Here is a 23,462-nt window from a genome sequence, read left to right as displayed (position 1 = left end):
AAAATGCAAATATGACTCATTAAAAACCTCCAGATGTCAGCTCGTATACACCACGTCACTTTAGAAACATCAATATACAGTATGTATGAAATGTGTTTTGCAGACATGTACAATTACAACATTTTATTCTGCCAATTGGACTGTGCTGTTACACCATTTTAACCCCATTTTAACCCCTAAAATCCACCGGAAACTCACACAAGGCCTCCTGAAAGCTCTCCTGGATTACATAAGAACCCCACAAGAACTCCACAAACCATCTGAATGACTCTTCGAACCACAGAAATACTTGTAAAACCCCACAGAAAACACATCATACGGTCAATGGTCCCAAAAAAGGACTATTTAACCCCTTAAATATCCTTGTAACCCCATTAAGGATTCATAAAACCTTGGGAGAGTGGGAGTACTGGGATGCCTCGAGAACCACATAACCCCCCTACGAGAACAGCCAAATGATATTTAATGACTTAGTGCCCCACAAATAGCTTTGTCATTTTACATCCTTAACATAAAGTAAGCCTATTTACTTAAGGCAAGGTTAAGTAATTAACATTAAGTTACGTTGGTAAGATTTAGGCAAGTAAAGTTACTTAGGTTAGATTTAGGTAAGTAAAGTTATGTAAGTTACGTTTAGATACGGTAGGTAAAGTCACGTGGGTTAAGTTTAGGCAGGTAAAGTTATGTAGTTTAGCTTAAGGCAAGTAAAGAGTTGTAGGTTAGGTTCATGCATGTCAAGTTACGTAGGTTAGTTTAAGGAAAGTGAAGTTACATGAGGTTTAGGCAATAAAAGCTATGTAAGGTTTCGGAAAGTTAAGTATTTTAGATTAAGGAGAGGGCAGTTATGTAGGATGTATTTAGGTAAGTAAAGTTACGTAGGTTGGACTTAGGCAACTAAAGCTATGCAGGATATGTGTAGGTAAGCAAACTCACGTAGGTTAGGTTTCGGGCAAGTGAAGTTATGCAAGGTTGAGGCAAGTAAGGTTACATAGGGTTTAGGTAAGTAAAGTTACGTAAAGTTTAGGCAAGTAAAGTTACGTAGGTTAGATCGGGTAAGTAAAGCTACGTAGGATAAATTCAGGTGAGTTAAGTCATGTAAATTAGGTTTCGGTAAGTAAAGTTACGTAGGTTACATCAGGTGAGCAAAGTCACGTAGGTTAGGGTAAGGAAAACAAACGTGGTGTTGACGTACCTTAAAATAACTCAAAGTTCACTTGGTGGGCCACGAACAGCGGTCTCCTGAGGTAACGTCCTGAGTTAACCTTGATCTGATGGAGCCGGGGACTCTGGCAAGAGAAGGAGAGGAAGAGTTTGCTTTACAGTTCGTACGGACGGTTGGGAGTGAGAGGCGCTGTGAATAACCGCCGTGACATCTCATCTGACGGGGTAACTGTGGAGCAGCACTGCCGAGTTAAGTCACGGACAAATATAAAGTATCAGCCAAAGATCTAAGAAGACGCGTAAAGAACTGAATCACAGTACACGAGTTAAAAGAGCTGACGGGATCCCACTTAAGTTTGTATTATTTCCATGTGACACATAAATGATAACTTGCAGCATTACACAGACTTTCATTCTTTAAACTACTTCAGTTAATGTTATATTTTAACTTTTAACACGTAACACAAAGTTATGTCATGTGACGTACTAATGTCAATTTACAACATATTTACGTTCCGTACATGACAAAAACTGACAGAAAACAAAATCTTTTTAAAACCTAACAAAGTAGGTTTGTTTTTTGCCAAATGCCCGAACTCAACCGAGCAATATAAAGAGGTCGTGGTCGTTTCACCTGTTTCTGTACAATCATGCTAATCCAGCTACAACACGCTCTCATCCTGAATCGCCACAAAGTAGACGTCTTTGTCTCGATATTACGCTCTGGGTATCATTTCGTGTTTGCTGCTGATGACACCATCATGATGTCCACACGGGCACATGCAGGGATGATGCTGCATGTGTTTGTGTTTCGGCAACAAAAATACATGACGACCGACGCTGGGACGTCAACAACAGCACGATCTGGCCTGCATGGTTGGGACTGAGGGAAGGAGGCACGTAGTACGGTGTGGAAAAACATCAAATTTAGACAGGAAGCAAACACTGGACTCCCACATGAAGGTCTGGGGTGTGATGAGGTGCCACGAACCTCCACCAACCAAAACGTCTTTACAGCCCACCTGCCTGGAAAACCCGAATCCCATCAAGAACCCCTGAATTATTTCTACATTATTCAAATCATGTGACGTTGAACTCATGTTTGGAGCCCCCTGCCGGATCCATAGCACATCCATGAAGGACCCCTTGATGGCCCTCGGACCCCACATTTAGAGCCCTGAGGTGGTGAAACCTAAGGTGCTGTGGCCTGTCGGCGCTGCGTCTCGCCTCGCTCGGCTGTCACTCTGAGCAGCTCACACGGCTCAGGATTTATTTTTGGACTGCCATGGCGTCTGTTCCTTCCATTTGTAGGAAGGGGGGTCGAGTTGGGCTCAACATGAACCTGCCGCTTTGACACTCCGGGCTGGGACAAGCAGGCAGCAGCCGGCCGGCCGCCCCCCGAGCAGCACTCGCACAGGTAAACACGCCACAATTACGCCTTTTATTCACCAGATAGAGCGCAGGGAAGCTGTTAGCAGTGTTGAGGAGGCAGCTGCTGTCGAATGCAGAGCCCCCCCACCTCTGCAGCCAGAGATCTGACGTGTGTGTGTGAAGAGCTCGGGGTGTTTTTTTTTGCACCAGCAGGGCTGAGCTAAGTGTTAGCCTCGCACTGTGGCTTCAAATCACACTCTGCCCTGTCATTTATCTGCAGCGAGGCATGACTGAATCATGAGCACATTTTAGCTTTCTGCTGTAATCCTCCTGCTGTGTAATTATAGGGAATAAAGTCTGATATTCGACATTGAACCTGAATGAATGTTCTCTCCTGTCCGTCAAGGGGAACCCGCCTGGAGCGCCTTGAACATCTGCAACAAGTTTTTACCTGGTACGTCCCGTCTTTTCCATCTAAACTCTAAAACCGTTTGCTGTGTTTGAGTGTGAAGACTCATAACTTCACAGAATGACTTTTTGGGGTGCATTCATTTACTTAAGGAGGGCATTGTGGACCAACTTGGTTTTTTATTACACGGCTATTATTACCCTTTCCTCTTTTGAACTTGCATCCTGAAGGCGCTCCAAATACCAAACCTACCAGCGCCTTAAAAGGAGGAGTGAGCTCTCATGTGTCAGACAGGCTGCGGGTTCAGGGAGGGAGGAGGGAGGGCTTTAAAACACAACCAGCTCTGGCCTACATTTCACTGAGGTGACACACATAATAAACCGAGGAAATTAAACAGTTGTTTTTGTACAGTTATCAGAAACTTATCTCGCTCTTATTTTTAATGTTCAGACTGATTGCGCTAATATTATATGACGCTTTTGCAGTGTTATCGGGGGAATGGAAAAAAAGACGAAAAAAAACATTAATCCACCGTTTTATGTTAAATTCTTGTCCTCTGGTGTGGTTGGGTATTCTCAGTAACAACATATTTCTGACGCCCAATCCAGCGCCGCCGGGCTGTGATGTTGTGAGGTCAGATGCTCTGCATTCACTTTCACCCCTCAGCAGATATATTTACACATCTATGTGTGTATTTAAGTGTGAGGAGACACGACAGGATCCTGACAAAGCTGAAAAATAAAACTGTTAACCGTAACCTCATAATATCAGGTATGGATCAAATATTACCTCTTTTTAAAACAGGCCGCCATCGCTGCTCTTTAGTCCCCCGCTCCAGTGGCTCCCTGTGACAAGAAATGAGTAATGGCCAAATTTTTTTCAAAATTTTAATTTGTTGTAAGCCTGAAGCAATTCTCCAATTTGAAAAATGTGTATCCTATACACCAGTGATGCTGAACTTTAGGCCCACGGGCCAAATCTGGCGCCTGATAGGGTGCAGGAAGGATATCCAACCATTTTTGAATTAACAATTAAAATAAAATGACTTTTTACATAAGGTGCCCAAAGGGGATCCCCTGCACCACCTGACAGAGGTCACAGCTAAGCTCCTAATGTCAGAAAATCCTCGAAACGTGTTAAGTTCCTAGAAACATCCTAAAATCTTAGAAAAGTCATACAAATCCTAGAAATGTGCCAAAATCCTAGAAACTTGATAAAATCCTAGAAATTGAAAATCCTTGCAAATCCTAGAATCCTTGAATTTTCCTAAAATCCTAGAAATGTCCTAAATGTCCTAAAATCAGAGAAATATCCTAAAATCCCAGAAGCATGTATGGAGCTGCTGCAACTGGCCCCTGGCCTCCTTTTATTTGGCCCCCAAGCAAAGCAAGCTGAGTGTCCTTGCTATGTACATTTAGTTGTCTTACCTGATGAAGGTCTGAGGACTGAAAATTTGTCAATTTAAATATTATCAATAATATTGCAAGTGATAGGACAGTGTGTCTGAATTCACTTTACCAAAGAACAATTTTCCCCTGCACCTGTCCACGAGTTACCGAAGGTGTGTAAGAGCCTCCACATTACAGCATCTCGTCATCTAAATGTGTGTAATACAGCACGGCACATTTCTCTAAATTTTGAGACGAGTTTCCCTAACAAGGCTAGCTATAGTCTCCAAATTCCATGAACTAAGAGCTTTGGAGGAAAACTAGGAAAGTAATGGTGCGTGGATGGATTCGTTCGTTTTTATTGCCAATTCTGCTACGTTAAAGTGTCAAATAATCATAAATATCCCGCTGCAGTGTCGCCACCTTGTGGTAAAGCTAATTAGTGAGTTCTCAAAACTTTTGAGTACTGCTGACTAATTTAGTCTTCACAGACTGTGCTACCTTCATTATAAGGCCCAAATGTGTTTTGCAGCTGCACAGAGATTTTTTTTTAATTTTGGTCAAAAAAGGTCCTTTGATAGCTAATCAAAGACCTAATATTTAGGAATTTAAGGCCAACGATGGAGATACCGCAACAAATACCAGCTAAATGTCCATAGAAATAACACTGATACTGAGTATACTGATTTTGACCTTACGTGGAGTTTGTTTTTGATGCTCAGAAATCAGCTGAAGCTGCAGAGGCTCCATCTGATCCTCATCACAGCACCCTGATTTATTGTTTTCGGGAAAGTGATGCAGCCTGTAAAAAGTCAAGAGTCTTAAAAAAGGGAAGCAGGTGATTGGCTGGGACTCCTCTCGGCCTTCAAACTAAAATTAGGCGAAAGCAAAAAAGCATCCAGGATCAGCTGTGAGGCGGTAACATCATCCAGGAAGACTCCAGCTGGATTCTCCTGCTGATTTTACAGCTTGCAGAACTGATCTCTGGCTTTTATAAACGGCACCTAAACAAGTGTCATCTGTGTGGAGGATGTTTTGTAACTGCATGAAAACATCGTAAACTGAAATCGTTGATTTTTATGTTTGAACCTCGGTTGAAGGATAACAGGCTCCTTTGTGGGTGGCGAACGTTTCTTCCCTCCATCTGACTCAGATCGAAAAACTTAAAATCTAAAAGTGCATTGTTTTAGATTTGCATGTTAGGGATTTCTATTTATTCTGTGCTTTAACTGCATTTATACTTGATTTCAAATAAAGCATTTTTAAATAAGAAAAGATCATGGAGCTATTAAACTGAAGTGGTCATCCTCTGTGAAGCAGGAACACAATCAGGACATTTTATTTGGATATTTCTTGTGTAGTCAAGAAAAAGTTTTGGCTGATTTATAGCACTTTAGGAAAGTTCAAAAATCATTAGTAGACATCCGCGAGGGAACACTGATCGCCCCCAGTGATTTTAAGGAAACTGAGCAAGTGTTTGAGGTACTTTTCTCAGGACCAAAGAGGACTTTCCAAAAATTTAACTGCCTAACTTTACTTTTCCGAACCAAATCTAAATAATTTAACTTTCTTAAACCTAATGTAGGAAGTTTAACTTTCCTAAACCCAACTTTACTTTCTCAAACCCAAACTAGGTAAGTTTTACTTTCCTATAACTTATGTAGATAGTTTAACTTTCCTAAATTCAACCTACGTAACTTTACTTTCAACAACTAATGTAACTTCACCTTACTGAAACTAACCTACATAACTTTACTGGCCTTTACCCAACATACGTAACTTTACAATTCCAAACCATGTTTCTCTTCCTAAACCTATGTAACTTTATTCCCCTGAACCTAACGTACGTAACTTTAAATAAAGTATGTAACTTTAGGTTGAGTACCTAACATGATGACAGCCTTGGTGGGGCTGTAATATTATGGATATCTTACTCACTATTGGATGATGCAGTGAACATTTTGGATTTAAAAAGATAACGTTTTGTTTAGGCTAAAGCAGTTTGACAATGAAGGCACTGCAAAAGTAGAAAAGTATTTTTAATTTATTTAAGAAACGGGGTTATAAACACATACAATCAGCAGTACATAGATATTAAAACTGAAAAATGTCTGCAGTAGTACAGAGACAGAGCTGATAAAAACATACAGATTAAAGTGTTTGATTGTAAAGATCAGGTGATAAAAGTTGTTGAGCTGTAACAGATAGTGTAATAGATAATCTGTGACCTCTAGTTTGCACACATGGCTGCACCAAATGAGCCAAGACTCTATCAGCTCCATTTTCATACTTTCAGTGTTGCTGTTATCGTCAGTATTTCTGCTTTTGCAGTTTTTGACAAAATGTGTTTCTCCAAAGCTCTACGGTTTCAGATTGTTCTTCAGCCAAAAGTGCAGAACAGATAACATAAAGTGTGATCCATCAGTTCTATGTGAATGGAAAATGTGATTTTTCTATTCTAGAGACTTTTTCCCTACACACCATATTACAAGGATTTAGCAGATATTAGGAACGGTTCACCTAAACACGGCAGCAGACAAGAATACAGAAACATTAAAGCTCACTGTCAGATATGTACATAATAATAGAAACAGAAAGTCAGAAAATACAAAAGCAAAGAGGGAAATGAACAAATATAAACATTTGACGATTAAAACTTTTGGACTTGAGCTGTTGGTTTGTAGTAGTACAACTGAGAAAATCTGGAAATGTGATTTCGTGGATATAAATGAAATACTGAGCCTGTAGTGGTCGCTTCTGTTCGTTCCTGCAGAGACGACACCCTCTCAGTAATCATTATGATATAAATCTGCAAAAGACACAAAAAGAAAATGTTAAATATGTATTTATATGCATTTATGTGGTCCAAATGTCAAATGTCATGATTTATTTTGGAAAGTTTGAACATTTAAGAAACTGCAGAGTTTATAAAGGTCTGAAGCCTTTTGAGAGGTTCAATGAAATGGAATATTTATATATTTTCTATTGTAATAGGATGTTGGACCTTACATATTAAGGAATGTTTCCTCACTGTAATAATAATAATACTAGTAATAATAATAGTTACTCAAACTAACAACGAACCATGGAAACTCCCACAAAAAAGAAAGATAATAACCCCAAGGAATCCCTTGAGAGAAACAAAATTCAACTCAACAAAAAGCAACAAAATAAAAAGAGAAGAAGTGAAAACCCTTTTATTTTTTCTCACAACTTTTCCCAACTTTCTCCTATCCCCTACAAAAAAAGAAAATGAAACATCAAGAAGAAAATTACACAAACAAAACCAAACCATTAAGAACCAAAAAAAATGAAATAGGAGAAACTTAAAGGAAACACTAAATCCGTTTCAGTATAATTTTTTTCAAAGAAAAAAAAAAGAAAAAGTAAAAGAATCAATCCAAAAAAGAGAAAAGTACGAAGACAAAATAAAGAGAAAAGAAGAGTCCAAGTTGTACACAAAAACCATGACATTTTTGCCGTGGAAAAAAAACTTTTCAGAACTAAACAAAAAATTTTCTCCGTTTGAAAAACACCCAGTCCAACCACGCGTGGTGCTCTCTGTCTGCTTGTGGAAAAGCATAATATGGCTTTCTATCAGAACATATACTTCTTAGAAGCTCATGCTATTACTTATTTTAGTTTTTTTTCAGCTTATTCCTTTTTACATCAGCCCCCTTTTGCTTTTTTTTTTTTTTTTATTTATTTTTTTTTTACTTTTTTTTTTAGTTTTTTTTTTTTTTTTTTTCTTTTTGGTTTTTTTTTTCTTCCATTTTTTTCTGCACTTTTTTTTTTTTTTTCCATTTTCTTCATTTTTTCGTCTTTTTTTTCTTTTTTTGTATTTATTTCTTTTTTCTTTTTATTTTTAGGGTTTTTTTTTTTGATTTATTTAATTTCTTCCCTTTTTTTTTTAGGGAAGAAGAAGAAGAAAGAAGAGAGAGAAAAAGAGAACATGTTACGAAACTGTCCTATGTTTATAAAGGTCTGGACAGCTCTGCATCCTCTTCATTTTGTGTGCTCACGCAGAGTGATGTACGAGATGATGCAAGCTGATTTGAAGAGAATTATAATTAGATATGTCATTGTTTCTAGTAGTATTCTGAGAAGCTCGAGTCTGGACAGTCTTTATTAGATAATGTTTAATGTACCTTATCTCTCACTCTCTCGACTGTGAGGTGATAAGAGAGATTTGATGATATATCACCATTATTAAGGTACTTGTTCTTGAGGTAGTGATAGAGCTCATATAAGCACCTAGAGATATAAGAGAATACAGAGTTAGACAAGTGCGTCTGCACAGTCAGGAGTGTATTGTTATAGAGAAGACTAGATGTGCGTGCATGGTAGATTGACTAGAGAGCATAAAGAGGTGTGAGTATGACATCTGGGACTCTAGGTTTAAGTAATGTTTCCTCACTGTAATAATATTAATAATAATAATAATAATAATAATAATAAATGTATAAAGCACCTTTAAAAACAGAGTTAACAAAGTGCTTTGACAGTGGAGTATTGATTAAGGACAGGTTGGATGTTAGATTTAATAAAAGAGGGGGCAGCATTTTAAAATTTGTGATGACTTTATTGGTTGGATTTTCTATTATTGTTGGCCTGTTTTTGATAGGACAGCTAGAGAGATGACGGGAAATGTGGATGAGAGAGAGTGGAGATAATATGCAGCGAAGGGATATCGGATTCGAACCCACTGTGACGAGGCCACATAGCTTCTAAACATAGAGGACGTGCTCTACCAAATGAGCTACCCAGCACCCGTTAATTCCCCTTTTCTAAAAGTTATTGTTTTTTGTTTTTTTCTCCACAGGGTGCTGACGCGCTCATGGCTGTCGCTTATAGTGCTGTGACCCAGCCGGGCCTGTTTTCCCAGCAGTACCCCCCACCCCTGCTGCCCAAGCCTGGAAAGGACAATGTTCGGCTTCAGAAGCTCCTCAAAAGAACCGCAAAGAAAAAGGCTTCCGCTCAGGCATCGCAGTCCGCCGCGCCTTTCCGCTCCAGCCTTTCCCCTGTGAATGAAGCAAGCCCTGACCTCGAGCACAGTGACCACTCCACGCCTCCAAGGACTCCAGAGACACCGTTCAGCCTCTTCGGTGTTCAGCAGCCTCAACGGTTCACCGTCAGGCCGCTGTATCAACACGTGGCGTCCCCTTACCCGCAGCGTGCAGCTTACAAAAGAGAAGCAAGGTTCTCACCTCAGACGGTGGCGACCCCATCATACTCTTACTCACAGCATGTTACCACATTTTCTTCATATTCTGCATCGACCCACCTTCCTGGAGTCTCATCAGCTCAGGGGCCAGTTGCCGAGCAGGAGGTGCCGAAAATATCTCAGCCAGCCTCTTCTGTACCTGAGGCAACAGTGCCAGCTGCTGAAGTGAAAAAGCCAGCTTTTGGCACATTTGGTGAAACTCAGGCTGGTCTTAGACCTGCTGCAGGTGCAGGAACTCCACAGACAAAAGGTCCAGGCCCGACTCCTTATACAGCAACAGGGGGTCAAGCTGTGATTCGCCCTCTCACTGTGTTGACCCAATTCAAATCCAAAAGTCCACGTCCAACATTCAAAGCAACCGAACCTTCAAGATCGCCCAAACCGATGTTTGATGTCCCTCAAATTAGGATGTACACAGCAAGCACATCGTACTATGAGTTATCCAGGACCCCACCGGTGTATGACACAGCTGGACTAACCGCTATTGGCAGCACAGTACCTCAAAGTAAAGACCTGACTCTGGCATCTGAGGTCAGAGGAGGTACAATACCAACAGCTCAGCCTCCTTTATTGGGCACAGATCCTCAGAGGAAAACACCAACTTTAGAAAGTAAGAGAGGCACAACACCAACAGCAGAGATCACTACAAGTGTAACTCCGACATCTGAAATCAAAAGAGCAACTCCGACATCTGAGATCAAACGAGCAACTCCGACATCTGAACTCAAAAGAGCAACTCCGACATCTGAACTCAAAAGAGCAACTCCGACATCTGAGATCAAACGAGCAACTCCAACATCTGAACTCAAAAGAGCAACTCCGACATCTGAACTCAAAAGAGCAACTCCGACATCTGAGATCAAACGAGCAACTCCAACATCTGAACTCAAAAGAGCAACTCCGACATCTGAAATCAGACTAACACCAACTTCTGAGTTTCAGTCAAGGGTTTCGGCAGGAAGGCCTAAAACCCCAGCATACCATGTGACTCGGGCTGCAACGCCTGTCTTTGAAGTCTCCAGACCCAATCCACTCTTGTTTGCCGTGTTACCAATCACAGTAGAGCCAGACAGGTCAAGAACGCCCCAAACAGTTTCTGAAAGTGCGAAAGCTATTGAATCTAAGCCTACTGAAACACTACCAAACGGGGACATTCATTTGGACCTGACTCCTGCTGTTAAACCCGTCCAACAGAGCATCACAAAGTCAAAATCAGAGCCTGATCTGACCAGAGAAACTGCTCCAACTGGCTCCCAAAGACCTAAAAGTCCAACATCTGAGCTAAAAACACCAACAGTGCCTCCTCACGGCAACAAGAGGCCTAAGACTCCAACGTACGAGGCATCCCGACTTATGTCCACATCACCTGGTTATAAAAGACCAAAGACACCAACATATGGGACATCGCCTTCTGGTGTGTCACCAGTGGCCTTTCAAAGACCTAAAACACCCACCCAAGTGTCTCAAAAACCAAAGTCTGGCTACCGTGGATTGACACCGGCTGAATATGCTGCTTATGGTGGAATCAGAACTTACACTCCAGCATTTGCTATCTCCGGTTTTAAGACACAACCTGAAAAGGAGGTTAAAGCCTCAAAAGAGGAAACGGCAGAATCCAAAACACCTGAAGAAAAGCCATCTGTGAAGGAACAAACCACATCCGAGGCGTCTCAATCCAAAGAGACGGCCAAAGATGTAGATAAACCCGATGTGAAAGATCAGAAGATCGCCACCGTGCCCTCGATCCCTGTTATTATTGTCTCACAAGCATCTGACACAGGAACAACACAAAAGGCAAGTTCAGTATCCACTCAGGTTGCAGCAAAACAAGAAAAAATAGCGGTTCAAGAAACACCAAAGGCTAAACCTCCAACAGCAGAGGAGAAAACCCCCAAGAAACCGAAGGTGACAGCACCAGTTCAAGAAGCCGCCAAACCAAAGATGACACCTCCTGTAGCCAAACGTCCTCTGCCCAAAGGTGATGACCAGGATCCTCTGAAGGCAGTAAGAAAACTTTTAGGCAAAGATAAAGTCCAGAAAACTGGAACTGAGGAAAAAGCTGACGTCTCAGTTAAAAAAGAGACAGCAAAACCTGTAGCTGCTACCACGTCTAAAGTCGAAGACTTAAAGGCAGCTGAGTCAACAGGAAGTGAGGACAAAGGGAAAGAAAAGAAAGCAGAATCAGCTTCATCAGATAAATACGAGAAAAAGGAAGCAGATGAAGCCCCCCTTGCAGCCGAGCCCCTTCTTAAAGTCATACAAAAGCCAAAGGGAGTGAAATCTAAAGTAAGCGGGTGGTCCCGGCTCAAGAAGCACATGGTGGTGGAGCAGGAGGAGCCCAAATTTCCAGAGTTAGGCCCTCAGAAGGAGGCCACCGGGCAGGACCAGAGCGAGGAGAAAAAGGCTGCTGAGAAGGCCGCCGACAAGCCTGACACTCAGGACGAGAACCAAACCAAAGACGCTCCCATGGCAACAAAGATGTGGGACGCTGTCCTCTTCCAAATGTTTTCCACGAAAGAGAACATCATGCACCAGATCGAGCTAAACAAAAGCGAGGCGGAGAAGAAGGTGGAGGAGGAGCAAAAAGACGAGCTACAAGAGATACCTTCGTTTGCCTACCGGCTGCCCGTGCTGCTTTTCAGTCCAAAGTTTGACGCTAAAAAGCTGAAAGAGGCGGCGTCGAGACCGGTGACGAAAATTTCAACTGTTTTCGAAATGGGTTTGATTGGGCGGAAAGGTAAAGACGAGGAACCAAAAGACTTTAACAGAACAGCGAGGGGGTTCACCGCTATTTAAGCTCATATAAATTGCCTAGACGAAAATGTAAAGAAAAAAGTTCTGATACAGGTTTTATGTACAGGTGCAGAAATCTTAGTCTCTTTGTTAAACGAATGACGTTTGTGTTGTAGAGAGGTCGGCTTCGAACTTTATACTTGACAAATGCTTTGTGTTGAATTCGTGTGACTGGGTGTCTGAATGTTAAATGTTTGTATTTGTGGATTATCTGAAAAAAAAGAGAGAGAAAACTATATTTGTCTTAAAGTCATTCAGACGTTACATCAGATTAAAGCGTTTATGTTTTCAGTAATTTCAGAGCTTCTCATTTGTTCCTTTCATCACACGTTCACAATAAAATATAGATCAAGTTATAGAGCTGAAAATATTTGGTTTTGGAAAATACATTGTAAAGAAAATTGTCTGTGAAACTGAGACTGAATATTTATGTGCAGTAGTTAGATTGAAATTTAAAAGAATACTTCACCTGCAAAATGACTATTTGTATATTGATTTCCTTCCTTGTATATGTTGACTTTGTGACAAAAACTTGTTTTTCTTGCATGCCTCTATGGTGAATGGAGAATCCAAAAAAAAGGTGAACAATTGTGAACTGAAGTAAGCAGCAAATTTATATCAAAATTTACTCTCACAAAACTTGCGCAGTATAATCCAAATCTCATTTATCCAACTGCTTTTTTGTTAAACTTTGCAATATAAAACACTTCTGCCTATAAGCAGCACGCAGAGTGTTCCTGGGCCATGCATGAGACTGTACGGGCGTGTTTTATTTTATAATGTTTTAGTAAAAAGTCACGTGTTTGTGAAATTCTGAGCACAAGGCGGATAAATGAGTCTTCGATTATATTGCACGAGTTGTGTGAGAGTTTGTAAACAGACTTTTTGATATAGTTTTGCTGTCATTTAACTTGGACCCCAATTACTTCAATTCATGAAAAATGTTCGCCTTTTTTGGATTCTTCGTTCACCGTGGAGGCATGTGAGAAATTCAGTGTTCTCTACATGAAATCAGGGTAACACGGGGTGCATAATCGATGTACAAATGGTCATTTTGCAGGTGAATTATTCTTTAAACTTAAAGTTGCAAAAAAAAAAATCAAACCTCCATTATTGCATTTAAATAGCTTTATGTTTAAAGATAGGAAATTAATAGATTTTTTAATGATTATTGAAGTTAATGATTTTAAGACAAATTATTGACAGAAGAAAAATATGTTTATCTTTTAATTATCTTTAAAATATCCAGCTTTATTCAAAATGGTGCTACTTGCCTCAGGGTAAAGACCTCGTACGTAAGATTTTTGATTTTTTCTTTTCTTTTTTTAGACTGTAGTTGGTTGTTTTTTTTGTAGGTGGTTGTTATTAAAGTCACAGTGAAATCACATTTTAAAATGCTCCAATTGGATGTCAGTTAGAAACAAAATATGATTGAATGGGACAGGCAGAGAGGAAACCTGGTCTCACAGAAATACGTGAAATGACCACGACCGCCAAACCTCTACATACCACATTTATGTTGTGGTGGCAAGCAACGGGTTAAATTTACACGCCAGCATCACAAAATCAATGCCAATGGAAAGTCAGATCCTTTGTCGTGGTGGGCGCAGCTGGTATAAAGAGCATGAAAGTCCACTTAGGAAGGAGGTTTAAAGTGTACAGGCGAGTCAAACAAACACAAGACTTTTACCGAGGAGACCAGTTTGTGTCCCGTGTGAAACCAAACCTTAATGTTGGGTTATTTTTACGTTACCTATTTACACATCCTTAATTACAATAACTTATAGTTATTTTTTACTAAAACCAAGAACTTTTCCGAAACCCAGCCAAACTGCTTTACAACATTAACATTTTTAAAACTGCAACTGTTTGTTATTGACTTTCCATTTGCATCGTTTCCATGGTGACGCATTTTGGGAGGTGGCATGGTGGCAACGTTTTAATACATTATGTGCCACCACTACATAATGTGGTGTTAAGAGTTCTGTGGTCGTAGAATTCAAATTTTTTTGTTGCCTGTCAAAATAAATAAGAAAAGTTGCGAAAAGAATAGATGAAAGTTCAGTATGTGCATCTCCAGCTGGCACCGGACGGCAAAATGACATAAGACATTGGACTCGTATGTTGGACAGACATTAAATTTGCTTGGAATGAAAATCACAGTTTTTTTAAATGTCTAACCACCTTAAATTCAAGCAAAAATTAACATCTAACGATGTTGTTTCCAGCTGGATCTTTAAGAGACAAAAAAATCGGACATTAGCAAGCTTTATAAATTCACTCATCCAGTGCTCCCTGTACAATCAGCACTCAGGAGTTTAAAATGAGCAATAATTTGAGATTTCAAGAGTTTTTCCTGCACTGTGGATAAAATTGGCATTCATTAAAATAATATATGCAAATAAATAGTAAACAAGCGTGGACAAAATGTTTGATTTCATTGTGACTTAAAGAGCCGACTGAGTTTAATGCTTTCGAAAGTTGTTAAAGAATGAAGAGCAGTCTCCGCCATGACGGCGGTCAGTGTGGTAGTGAACTGTGGGGTCAAAAAAGATTTGAAATGACTGTGAAGCAGCGTGGGTGATAATCTAAACTTAATTCTTCTAGTTTTTTTGTTTTTTTTAAATGTTGTTTTAATGATTTCTCATGTGTGATGGAGTTAATTTATGTGCATTTTTAAATATTTGTTGTCGAAACTTTTAGAATAAATGAGCAGAGTTTCATCTTGACTTGATTTGTGTTTCTAATAAAACTCTTAAGCCGCAGTTAAGATGATTTCTCTTTAGGAACGTTATTTTTTTCTATTTATATGCCTGCATCTACAGAAGTGGACTGCATTCACTTTAGAGAAAAAACAAAATTTTTCTGTTTTTAGAATTAACAAGATTATTATCGCAGAATTAGAAGAAATTTTTCACCAAAAAAAAAGAGGTAATGTTGCTGAATTAACAAAATAATAATTTATTTATTTATTTTAAAAACAACATTTTTCTCGTATTTCAGTTAAAAAGCCTTTTTTTCTTTAAAGTGCTTATGCATTATGCTTCTGTGTGCACCTGAGTGAAACATTGTGAAAAGTTTTTTTAATCGTTCTTGGTCCGTCTGACACACTGAGTTTCATTTTCCAAAGAAAAAAAGCTAAATGAAAAACATGTCAGATCAATAAAATTTGAGGTAGGAAATTTCAGTACTGCTGAGGACAGATCATCTGTATTTTATTACCACTGATCTTTTATTTAAAGTGAAACACTTTGTATCGTTTTCTTATGTGAAGCACTCTGTACGAACATCCTGCACCAAAATGGGCCACAAAATAAAGTTTGACTTTATTCAACAATTTCTTTTCAGTTTGTGCTTCTTTTTAAGCATCAGTTTGTTTTCAGGCAGAGAATCAGATGAAGAAACGATTTGAGGCTCAGAGACAAAATCATTACTCATCAGTTCTTCTCTGAATTAGGCCTTAAAGCAGTGATACTCGATTTATTTCTAGGATTTTAGGACATCTAGAAATGCCCTAAAATTCTAGAAATGTCCTGAAATCACAGAAACATCCTAAAATCATCGAAATGTCCTAAAATTAGAAAAAAAAATTGAGAAAATGTCATAAAATCCTAGAAATGTCCTGAAATAAAAAAATTTCCTAAAATATGAGAAACACTGTAAATTCAGAGAAACTGAATAAATCAAAGAGATGTCCTAAAATCCTAGAAATGTCCTACATTTTGAGAAACATTTCAAGGATTTTAGTACATTTTTAGGATTTTAGGACATCTAGCAACATTGTTAAAATCAGAGAAACGTCCTAAATGAAAGTCATGTCCTGAAATCCTAGATTGTCCTAAAATACAAGAATTGACTTTAAATCCAGAAACATCCTAAAATTCTAGAAATGTCCATAAATTTGAGAAACGTGTCAAGGGTTTTAGCACATTTCCAGGATTTTAGGACACCTAGAAATGCTCTAAAAATGTAGAAATGCATTATATCGTACAAAAACGTATGCAGCTGCTGCGACTGGCCCCTTGCCTCATTTTGTGGCCCCCAAGCTAATAAAGTTGAGTGTCCCTGCTTTAAGACATAAAAACAGTTTCCATATGTTGTAAAAACATTTAACAAGATTTTGGACACTTCCTGTCTGCCGTCTTACCGGACTGTCCGTTAGTGAATTCTCCTCCGTTCTCGTCGTCTATGGGGATTTTCTCATATTTGCCGTGACCAGTGACCACAAATTTGTACTTTTTACCAGCTGCTGATCCCTGAAGACAAAAAAGATAAAACTGTCTGAAATCTTTCCTCATACATTTAATATGTAGCATTGCACATTAAAACCATATATTAACCATTTGATGTGATTTCCATAATAACAGATCTTCACAGAGGAAAGAAAAGTGGAGAAAAAGCATCAAATAAGAAAAAAAATCTGGAAACAAAAAATACTTTTTCAAACATTTGTAATTAAGTAAGCTGCATTTTGATGATTGACTGACAATTACTGATATAATCACTTACAATACAATGTACATAACAATGCAGGTCATTTTTACAAAATAAAAATGAAATAATTTTAAAAAAAAAAACAATGTTTAAAAGGGACAGTTTCATATTTATCTGTGTGTGTGTGTGTGTGTGTGTGTGTGTGTGTGTGTGTGCGTGTGTGTGTGCGCGCTGACCTTGGCTCGTTGCCTGGGTCTCTCTGTGGAGTCTCCAATAATCTCCCACATGTTTTTTTTCTGCATCACGTCTCCGGGCCTAACATCCTGACAGATCAATCAATAATCAATAATCAGAAAAAGCATCAGTATCTGTACATGGTTAGCTTAGCTTAGCATAGTGACTGGAAACAGGGGGAAACTGTTAGCCTTGAAGCAAAGCTCAGTGCTGAAACGCGTCCGTGTTTTGCCTGCTGTGTGAATAAACAGTATTTAACGTTGATCGGTGAGCGCTGACGACTTCCTTTCACGATTTTTCTGTCCAAAGTTCATTCGCTCGAAAAACTCTAATTAACACGCAGTATATCGTTTTATAGGTTCAGTGCCAAATCTGGCAACCAACACGGCACAGACGCACTGGGTGGAAGGATACACCGTGGTCTGTCAAGAAAATAGTTCCAGCGCAGTGTTATCATTAAAACATACGACATGTTCTTTCCTGAAAAATATAATATTTTTCTCAAATATCAGCTTTGATCGCAAACACAGAGAAGCAACATGCGAGATCGTTTCAAAACAGACCAATAATAACAAAAAGAGGTTGTTCTTCACTTCATAAGTAGAGCGATCTGACCTAAAAGAAAGTTTTTGAATTTGTCAGTGGTTCCTAAATCTTTATTTGAAATAATCAAACAGAAGTTTGTTATTCATGAATAATTAATTAATTCATACTTTCTATTATTCATTGTTATTATTCATACATAAAACATTTTTTTAAAAAATGTAAGAAACTTTCAGAGAAAATCCTAAAAGATACAACAAAATTGTTGTTTCTTGTTTGTCCACAAGAGGGAAACCTCACATTACTGACTTTACAGCTGCACCTGAACACATCACAGCCGCTCACTAACAGATCAGATCTTTTACTACTACTACTACTACTACTACTACTACTACTACTACTACTACTAATAACAATAATAATAAAAAAGAAGAAGAATAGGAAAATTAAACAATAAAAATAATAATTTATAATAATAATAACAATAAAACTTGAATTATAGAGCACCTTTCACACAAGAAATGCAGCTCAAAGTGCTTCATAATTAAAAAATGCAACACAAAAAACAAACAAACAAAAAAAACCATTAGACAATCAAAAGACAGGAAGGATTCAACAATATAAAAAAGTCAAAGTTAAAAGTACAGAGAACAGTAAAAACAGAAAAATAAGAGAACTGATTTAACATTATTTTTACAAGAATTACAGTAATTAAAAGCCAAACTAATATAAATCTGCTGTCCTTAAAATATTCCCAGAGCCTGCGAATCTTATAGCTTATCTAAATAAAAGTAACACTGCAAAAATACTCTAGTACAAGTAAATTACATTCAGTATCCCATTCAAGTAACAGTGCAGACGTATCACCATGAAACTTAAAGTATCAGTAGTAAAAGTACTTATTCTGATGAACGATATCTGATTCTGTGTGAGAGTTTATCCTGAAGCATCAGCATGTTTCTGTTGCCGCTGACTGAGCGACTTTATATCACGCCGACGGCGTGTTTGTGACTTACTGTCGGTTTGCTGGGCGTCTGTCTGCTGACGTCACACGGACCCTTCACCCACTGAGTGATCCGGTTAGCCACGCCCACCTTCAGCCCCTCCGCGTCCTAAACCAGAAAACAAGCTCAGGTTAATAAAGTTAATAAAGTTAATAAAGTTGGGTTTAGATCAGGACGAAGGGCAGCGCTGCGTCCTCACTTCACCCTTTCTCAATCTAACTACCTGAGTTTATGATTTTATGTGATTTTAGTGATTTAACCCTTAAGGCCCACTTTAATATTACACACATTTCACACGTTTCAAACCCAAGCTTTAAAAAAAATCAGAAATTTATACTTTGGGTATTTTTTTTAGCAATGAGCACTGAAAGAACAAATAATCCAATAAGCAAGAAATTAGTAAAAAGTACAAGAAAATTACCTGAAAACTGGTTTAAAAGAAGAAAGGAATAAGAAAAGGCAATTAAATCTTGGCAAAAACTCCTTAAAATTATAACTCACATAATTTTACATATGTAAATATGATTATTAAAAAATTTTTTTCCTAGATATTTTTTTTAGCTTTTTTAAAATTGAGCACTGAGCACTGAAATAAGCAATAATTCAATAATTAGCAAGAAATCAGTAAAAACATACAAGAAAATTACCTGAAAATTATTTTTAAATAAAGAAAAAAGAGAAAAAAAATTCCAAAAAGCCCATAAGTCTTGTCAAAAAAGTCTTTAAAACAAAATTTTAAATATGTAAATATGATCTCCATAAATTAATATATTTAAAAAAAATAATAATTTTCTATATCTATCCATTTCTTCCAATTTGCTGGACATTTCTTACCAGATTATCATGGTCTTTTTTCCTCATGTTTTTTTTAAATAAATCACATCTGTTCCGGTTCAACGCTTTAAATACTTGTGCGTCTGAAAGCAGCACAAGAAAAGTTTTCGCTCCAGGTTTCAGAGGTTTAACAGTCTCGGCTGAGAGCTCTTCAACACTTCACGGTGAACTTGAGGTTGTTTGTTTGTTGTTTATCTCAGCGAGCTCCAGTAAACAAACAGATATCAAACACTCGCAGCCGCTGCCAGGACTTAAAATAGACGTGTGAGGGTGGAGCCAAACTGACAACATGATCCTCGGAGATTTGATTTGATCTGATGGCCGGTCGGAGCTGACGCCACATTCAGAGCCTCAGTAAAAAAACCTCTTCATTATGTAAAACTGCAGTACGATTATATTTTCTTTCTGATTAGTTTTTAAAAAAACGTCTTTTTTGTTGGGTTTTGCAGGATTATACACCATTTGTAGGTATAAAAGACAATGCATAAAAAAAAATCCCCTTTTAAAACACGCCATCATGGAATAAAGACATGCATTTCTATATAGAAGTGGATTCTGGAGTTGCCTTATTAACCCTTTAAAACCAGGCTAAATTTGCTTAATTTCTTTCAAAAACATGCAAAGAAGGCTATGAGCAATTTAAAAAGAAATTACCCAGAATGTGTGAGAAATTTTGTAAAAAGTCACAAGAAAATTACTCAAAAATCAGCAAAAACAGAGAAGAAGATACAAAAACAATTAACGAAAACCAGGAAATGGCGTAAAAACAGGGCAAAAATGTATGTTTACATTCATTATATCAGGGCGGCTCTTTTGGTGTCCCCCTTCTGCAAAAGTCACCTGATTCATCTGGACAGTTACAGAGGACATTAACCGACTAGTGCAAAGACATGGACCTGCAGCAGACAGTGCGGGACAAACACCTGCTGAGACACCGGCGGAGAATGAGAGCAGAGCGGACACCGGCGGAGACATCGGCGGAGACACCGGCGGAGACACCGGCGGCGGCGGACACATCGGCGGAGAATGAGAGCGGAGCGGATCAGTCAGCATCAGTATCTTATCCCGTCTTTGTCTCTCAGTCCGCAGCGCCGTCAGGTGTCACGGTGCAGGCGGGTCAGCAGGTCAATGATGAGAAAAACAATTTTTTTTTTTTTTTCTTTTTTGAGCGCAACCAGTGGCGCTCCTCCAGCGTGTGGCGCTCGAGGCGAACTCCTATATCGCCTATGCCAACAGCCTAAATGCCTAAATATATGCATTTATGAATATATATATATATATATATATATATATATATATATATATATATATATATATATATATTTTTTTTTCTTTTTCTTTTTTTTAAATTGATTTTTAGGTCATGGTTTGTCACGGTCTTCTCACAATTTGGGGAACATCTCTTGCCAAGTTGCTCATTGCCTTTTGTTTTCAAAAGAAATCAAATCACTTTTCTACAGTTTTAAAGGTTTAAATTCTCGTGAAAAGGCGTCTGAACGCAACACAAGAAAACTGATGTCGATCCAGGTTTCAAAGGGTTAACAGTAAAGACTGGACTCAAACAGAGGTCCAGTTTAAACCCAGATATTTCACCCTAAATCAAATCAAATCAAAATCAAACTCGTTTCTCTTCATCACGAAAGTCTGACCGGCCTCCGGGGCTTTTAGGGCAGCGGGTTTGACGTTTAAAAGACTTCCTGTTGGAGCAGGAAGTGCGCAGGTCTCTGCGGTTTTCTTACCTTGGCGGCTCCCTTTGTGGGACTCTGACTCCAGACTTCTCCGGCCTCAAACAGGTTTTTCTTGGAGGCGACGACCTCCGGTGAGCCGTGCAGGTCGGTCAGGGACGCCTTCATGGCCCGCGCCTCCTGGGAGTTCTGCACAACAACAACAACAAACAACAACAACAACAACAATCACGCGTTAACGCACAGTCGTGTGTTAATATGATAAACTCGTAAATTCACTATTTAATAAAACAGCAGCCGCTGAAAACGCGAACCTCTGATTGGACAGAGGGACAATACGCACTTCTGATGTCCTGACCTTTTTATATCTTGATAACTTTTTTTTTTTTTTTTTTTCAAAATTTCGAATACAAACTGTTTGTTGATGAAATATTAATCAGTTTTGTTAAAACCTTTTGTTTTCCAAATGATTTCAAATAAATGTTTTAGCTTGAATATAAGCTTATTTTAATCATTTCTCAAAGGTTAATTTTATCTGAATGACTTCTTGTGATTTGATTTTTGTTAATTTTATCACTATTTCTTTTTTAAATGTATTCTTTGTTTTATCATTATTATTATTTATTTTTTCATTTCTCTTCTTTATATTTCTGCTTTTCACATAATGATTTTTTACTTTCTTGACTGTGAAGTTCTTTCGTCATCCTGAATTTTGGTTTATTTTTTAATCATTCAACTTTTTTTTTTTCTATCTATCTATCTATTTATTTATTATTAGAAGTAATTCATTTTTGGACTTTTTTTCAGATTGTATTATTTGTCGATTTGGATTGAAATTGAAATGTTATTATAAATTATACATCATCAAACATGAATATATAAATTATACATCATCAAACATGAATATAAAAATTTGACTTCTAAATTTAAATTGTGCCATACTTCACATGCACAGAAATAAATAAATAAATAAATAAATAATAAATAAAAGAAGAAGAAGAAGGAAACCCACGTTCAAATAATTTAATTTTTATATTGGCACTATTGGACTACTGTACCTTTAAAGTGCCATATTCTGTATGAACAATGACAGAATAAACTATAAAAACCAAACTCGACTGGTTTATGGTGAGAATATTCTGCCTTCTTCACACCTGTAATCTGTCTCCTTCACGGCACTTTGTGTTTAACCCGTAGTTTCTTTTTAAAAGCTCTCCATAAATAAACGTGTCTGTGCGTTAAGCTGCAGCTCGCTCAGCGTGCTGAGCTCAGCCTGAGGTGAGGAGTGGAAAGAGGGAGCGGAAAGGTAAAAATAAAGAGGGCTAAACGTCGGCGCTTCCTGTCGTATATCTGTCAGAGCGCTGTGATGTCATCGCCCAGGTGCGGCAGATGTGCGACCTCGGCACAAAAAGGGTCACAGCTGCTCTTTGACCTTCAGCTGGTTTGAAACAATAAGAGTCCAAAAGTTCATCAGTGAGCAGAAAAAAAAACACCAGAGGGCTCGGACACTTTACAGGAGCAGTTTTACAGTTTTTGGGAAATACTTCTGTCTGCTCTTGCTGATAAATGGGCTCAGAGTCCGGTGGGCTTCCTGAGGGTCTGGCGTCCACAGGCGTAGATTTTGGGGTTAACGCAGCTGAAATGCCCCCTCAATGTAATGTAAAACCTGACAATTTTACTGTAAAAATAAATCCGAGACAAAAATCTTGCCTTAATAAAATCAGTAAATATAACTATTCTTATGTTTTGCTTACCATAAATCTATTTCTGAGGTTAACTGAAAATGTTGTATTTATTTTTTTTTGTAAAGTAAACTTAAAAATGACAAGTTAAATTAACTTGTTTTTTTTTTTTTAAGATATGGCAACTCAAGTAAACCAAGTTATTTCAACTTTAATGAGCTACATAACAAAGAACAATTAGATTGCAGAATTATTTTCATTAAAAAAAGAAACTATTCAAACATCTTGAGACAAGATCAGCATTTTTATGACACAAACAAAATAATGCAAAAAAAATAAAATAAAAAAATAAAATCAATGTTAAAGCCTAATGAAAAAAATGTAAAACAGATAAATAAAACTAGAAAACTAGATTTAAACAGGACTCCATGTCATGTTAGTTCAGGCAGGCCGTGGAGTCAATCGCTGCTATTATTGATATCAGCTGATATCATGCAAGCCCTCATCAGCTGATGGCCAGCTGATTCGCCTCTAAGCATCTGATTCGCTAAACGCCGCTTTTGCAGCCCTCCTCCTCCCCTGCTCCTCCCCTGCTCCTCCCCTGCTCCTCCCCTGCTCCTCCTCCTTTGTGCTGTTCTGACTTAATCAGTGTTGTTGTTGTTGTCATTGATGCCGGCTCTTTGGGGTTTTTGCTGCTGCT

The 23,462-nt window shown here is 38.3% G+C and overlaps 2 protein-coding genes across 4 annotated transcripts in view; one reads left to right on the top strand and one right to left on the bottom strand.

Moving 5' to 3' along the window:
* Nucleotides 1–2,468: 2,468 nt before the first annotated feature.
* Nucleotides 2,469–12,641, top strand: prr33 (proline rich 33). 3 transcript variants are annotated; one of them, XM_042505306.1, is made up of 4 exons: nt 2,469–2,578; nt 2,939–2,986; nt 9,152–10,249; nt 10,331–12,641. In XM_042505306.1, the coding sequence occupies exons 3-4, from the start codon at nt 9,167–9,169 to the stop codon at nt 12,347–12,349; spliced, it is 3,102 nt and encodes a 1,033-aa protein (XP_042361240.1). In that variant the 5' UTR covers nt 2,469–2,578; nt 2,939–2,986; nt 9,152–9,166; the 3' UTR covers nt 12,350–12,641. The 3 variants fall into 3 exon arrangements, with proteins under 3 accessions (XP_042361240.1, XP_042361239.1, XP_042361238.1); XM_042505305.1 differs by having other exon boundaries at nt 2,470–2,578; nt 9,152–10,404; nt 10,459–12,641; XM_042505304.1 differs by having other exon boundaries at nt 2,471–2,578; nt 9,152–12,641.
* Nucleotides 6,356–23,462, bottom strand: part of lsp1a (lymphocyte specific protein 1 a) — a 40,605-nt gene continuing 23,498 nt past the window's right edge. The window contains exons 9-13 of the mRNA XM_042505356.1: nt 21,135–21,269; nt 18,574–18,669; nt 17,017–17,103; nt 16,494–16,602; nt 6,356–7,138 (exon numbers count right to left, since the gene is read on the bottom strand). Of these exons, the coding sequence (XP_042361290.1) occupies nt 7,116–7,138; nt 16,494–16,602; nt 17,017–17,103; nt 18,574–18,669; nt 21,135–21,269 (450 nt within the window). The 3' untranslated portion in view covers nt 6,356–7,115. The remainder of the gene's footprint in view (nt 7,139–16,493; nt 16,603–17,016; nt 17,104–18,573; nt 18,670–21,134; nt 21,270–23,462) is intronic.

Source organism: Plectropomus leopardus, chromosome 17 (assembly GCF_008729295.1).
Source record: "Plectropomus leopardus isolate mb chromosome 17, YSFRI_Pleo_2.0, whole genome shotgun sequence".
Classification (NCBI taxonomy): domain Eukaryota; kingdom Metazoa; phylum Chordata; class Actinopteri; order Perciformes; family Serranidae; genus Plectropomus; species Plectropomus leopardus.
The sequence above is the reverse complement of the archived record's forward strand: the minus strand, read 5'-3'. Positions and strand labels throughout refer to the sequence as shown.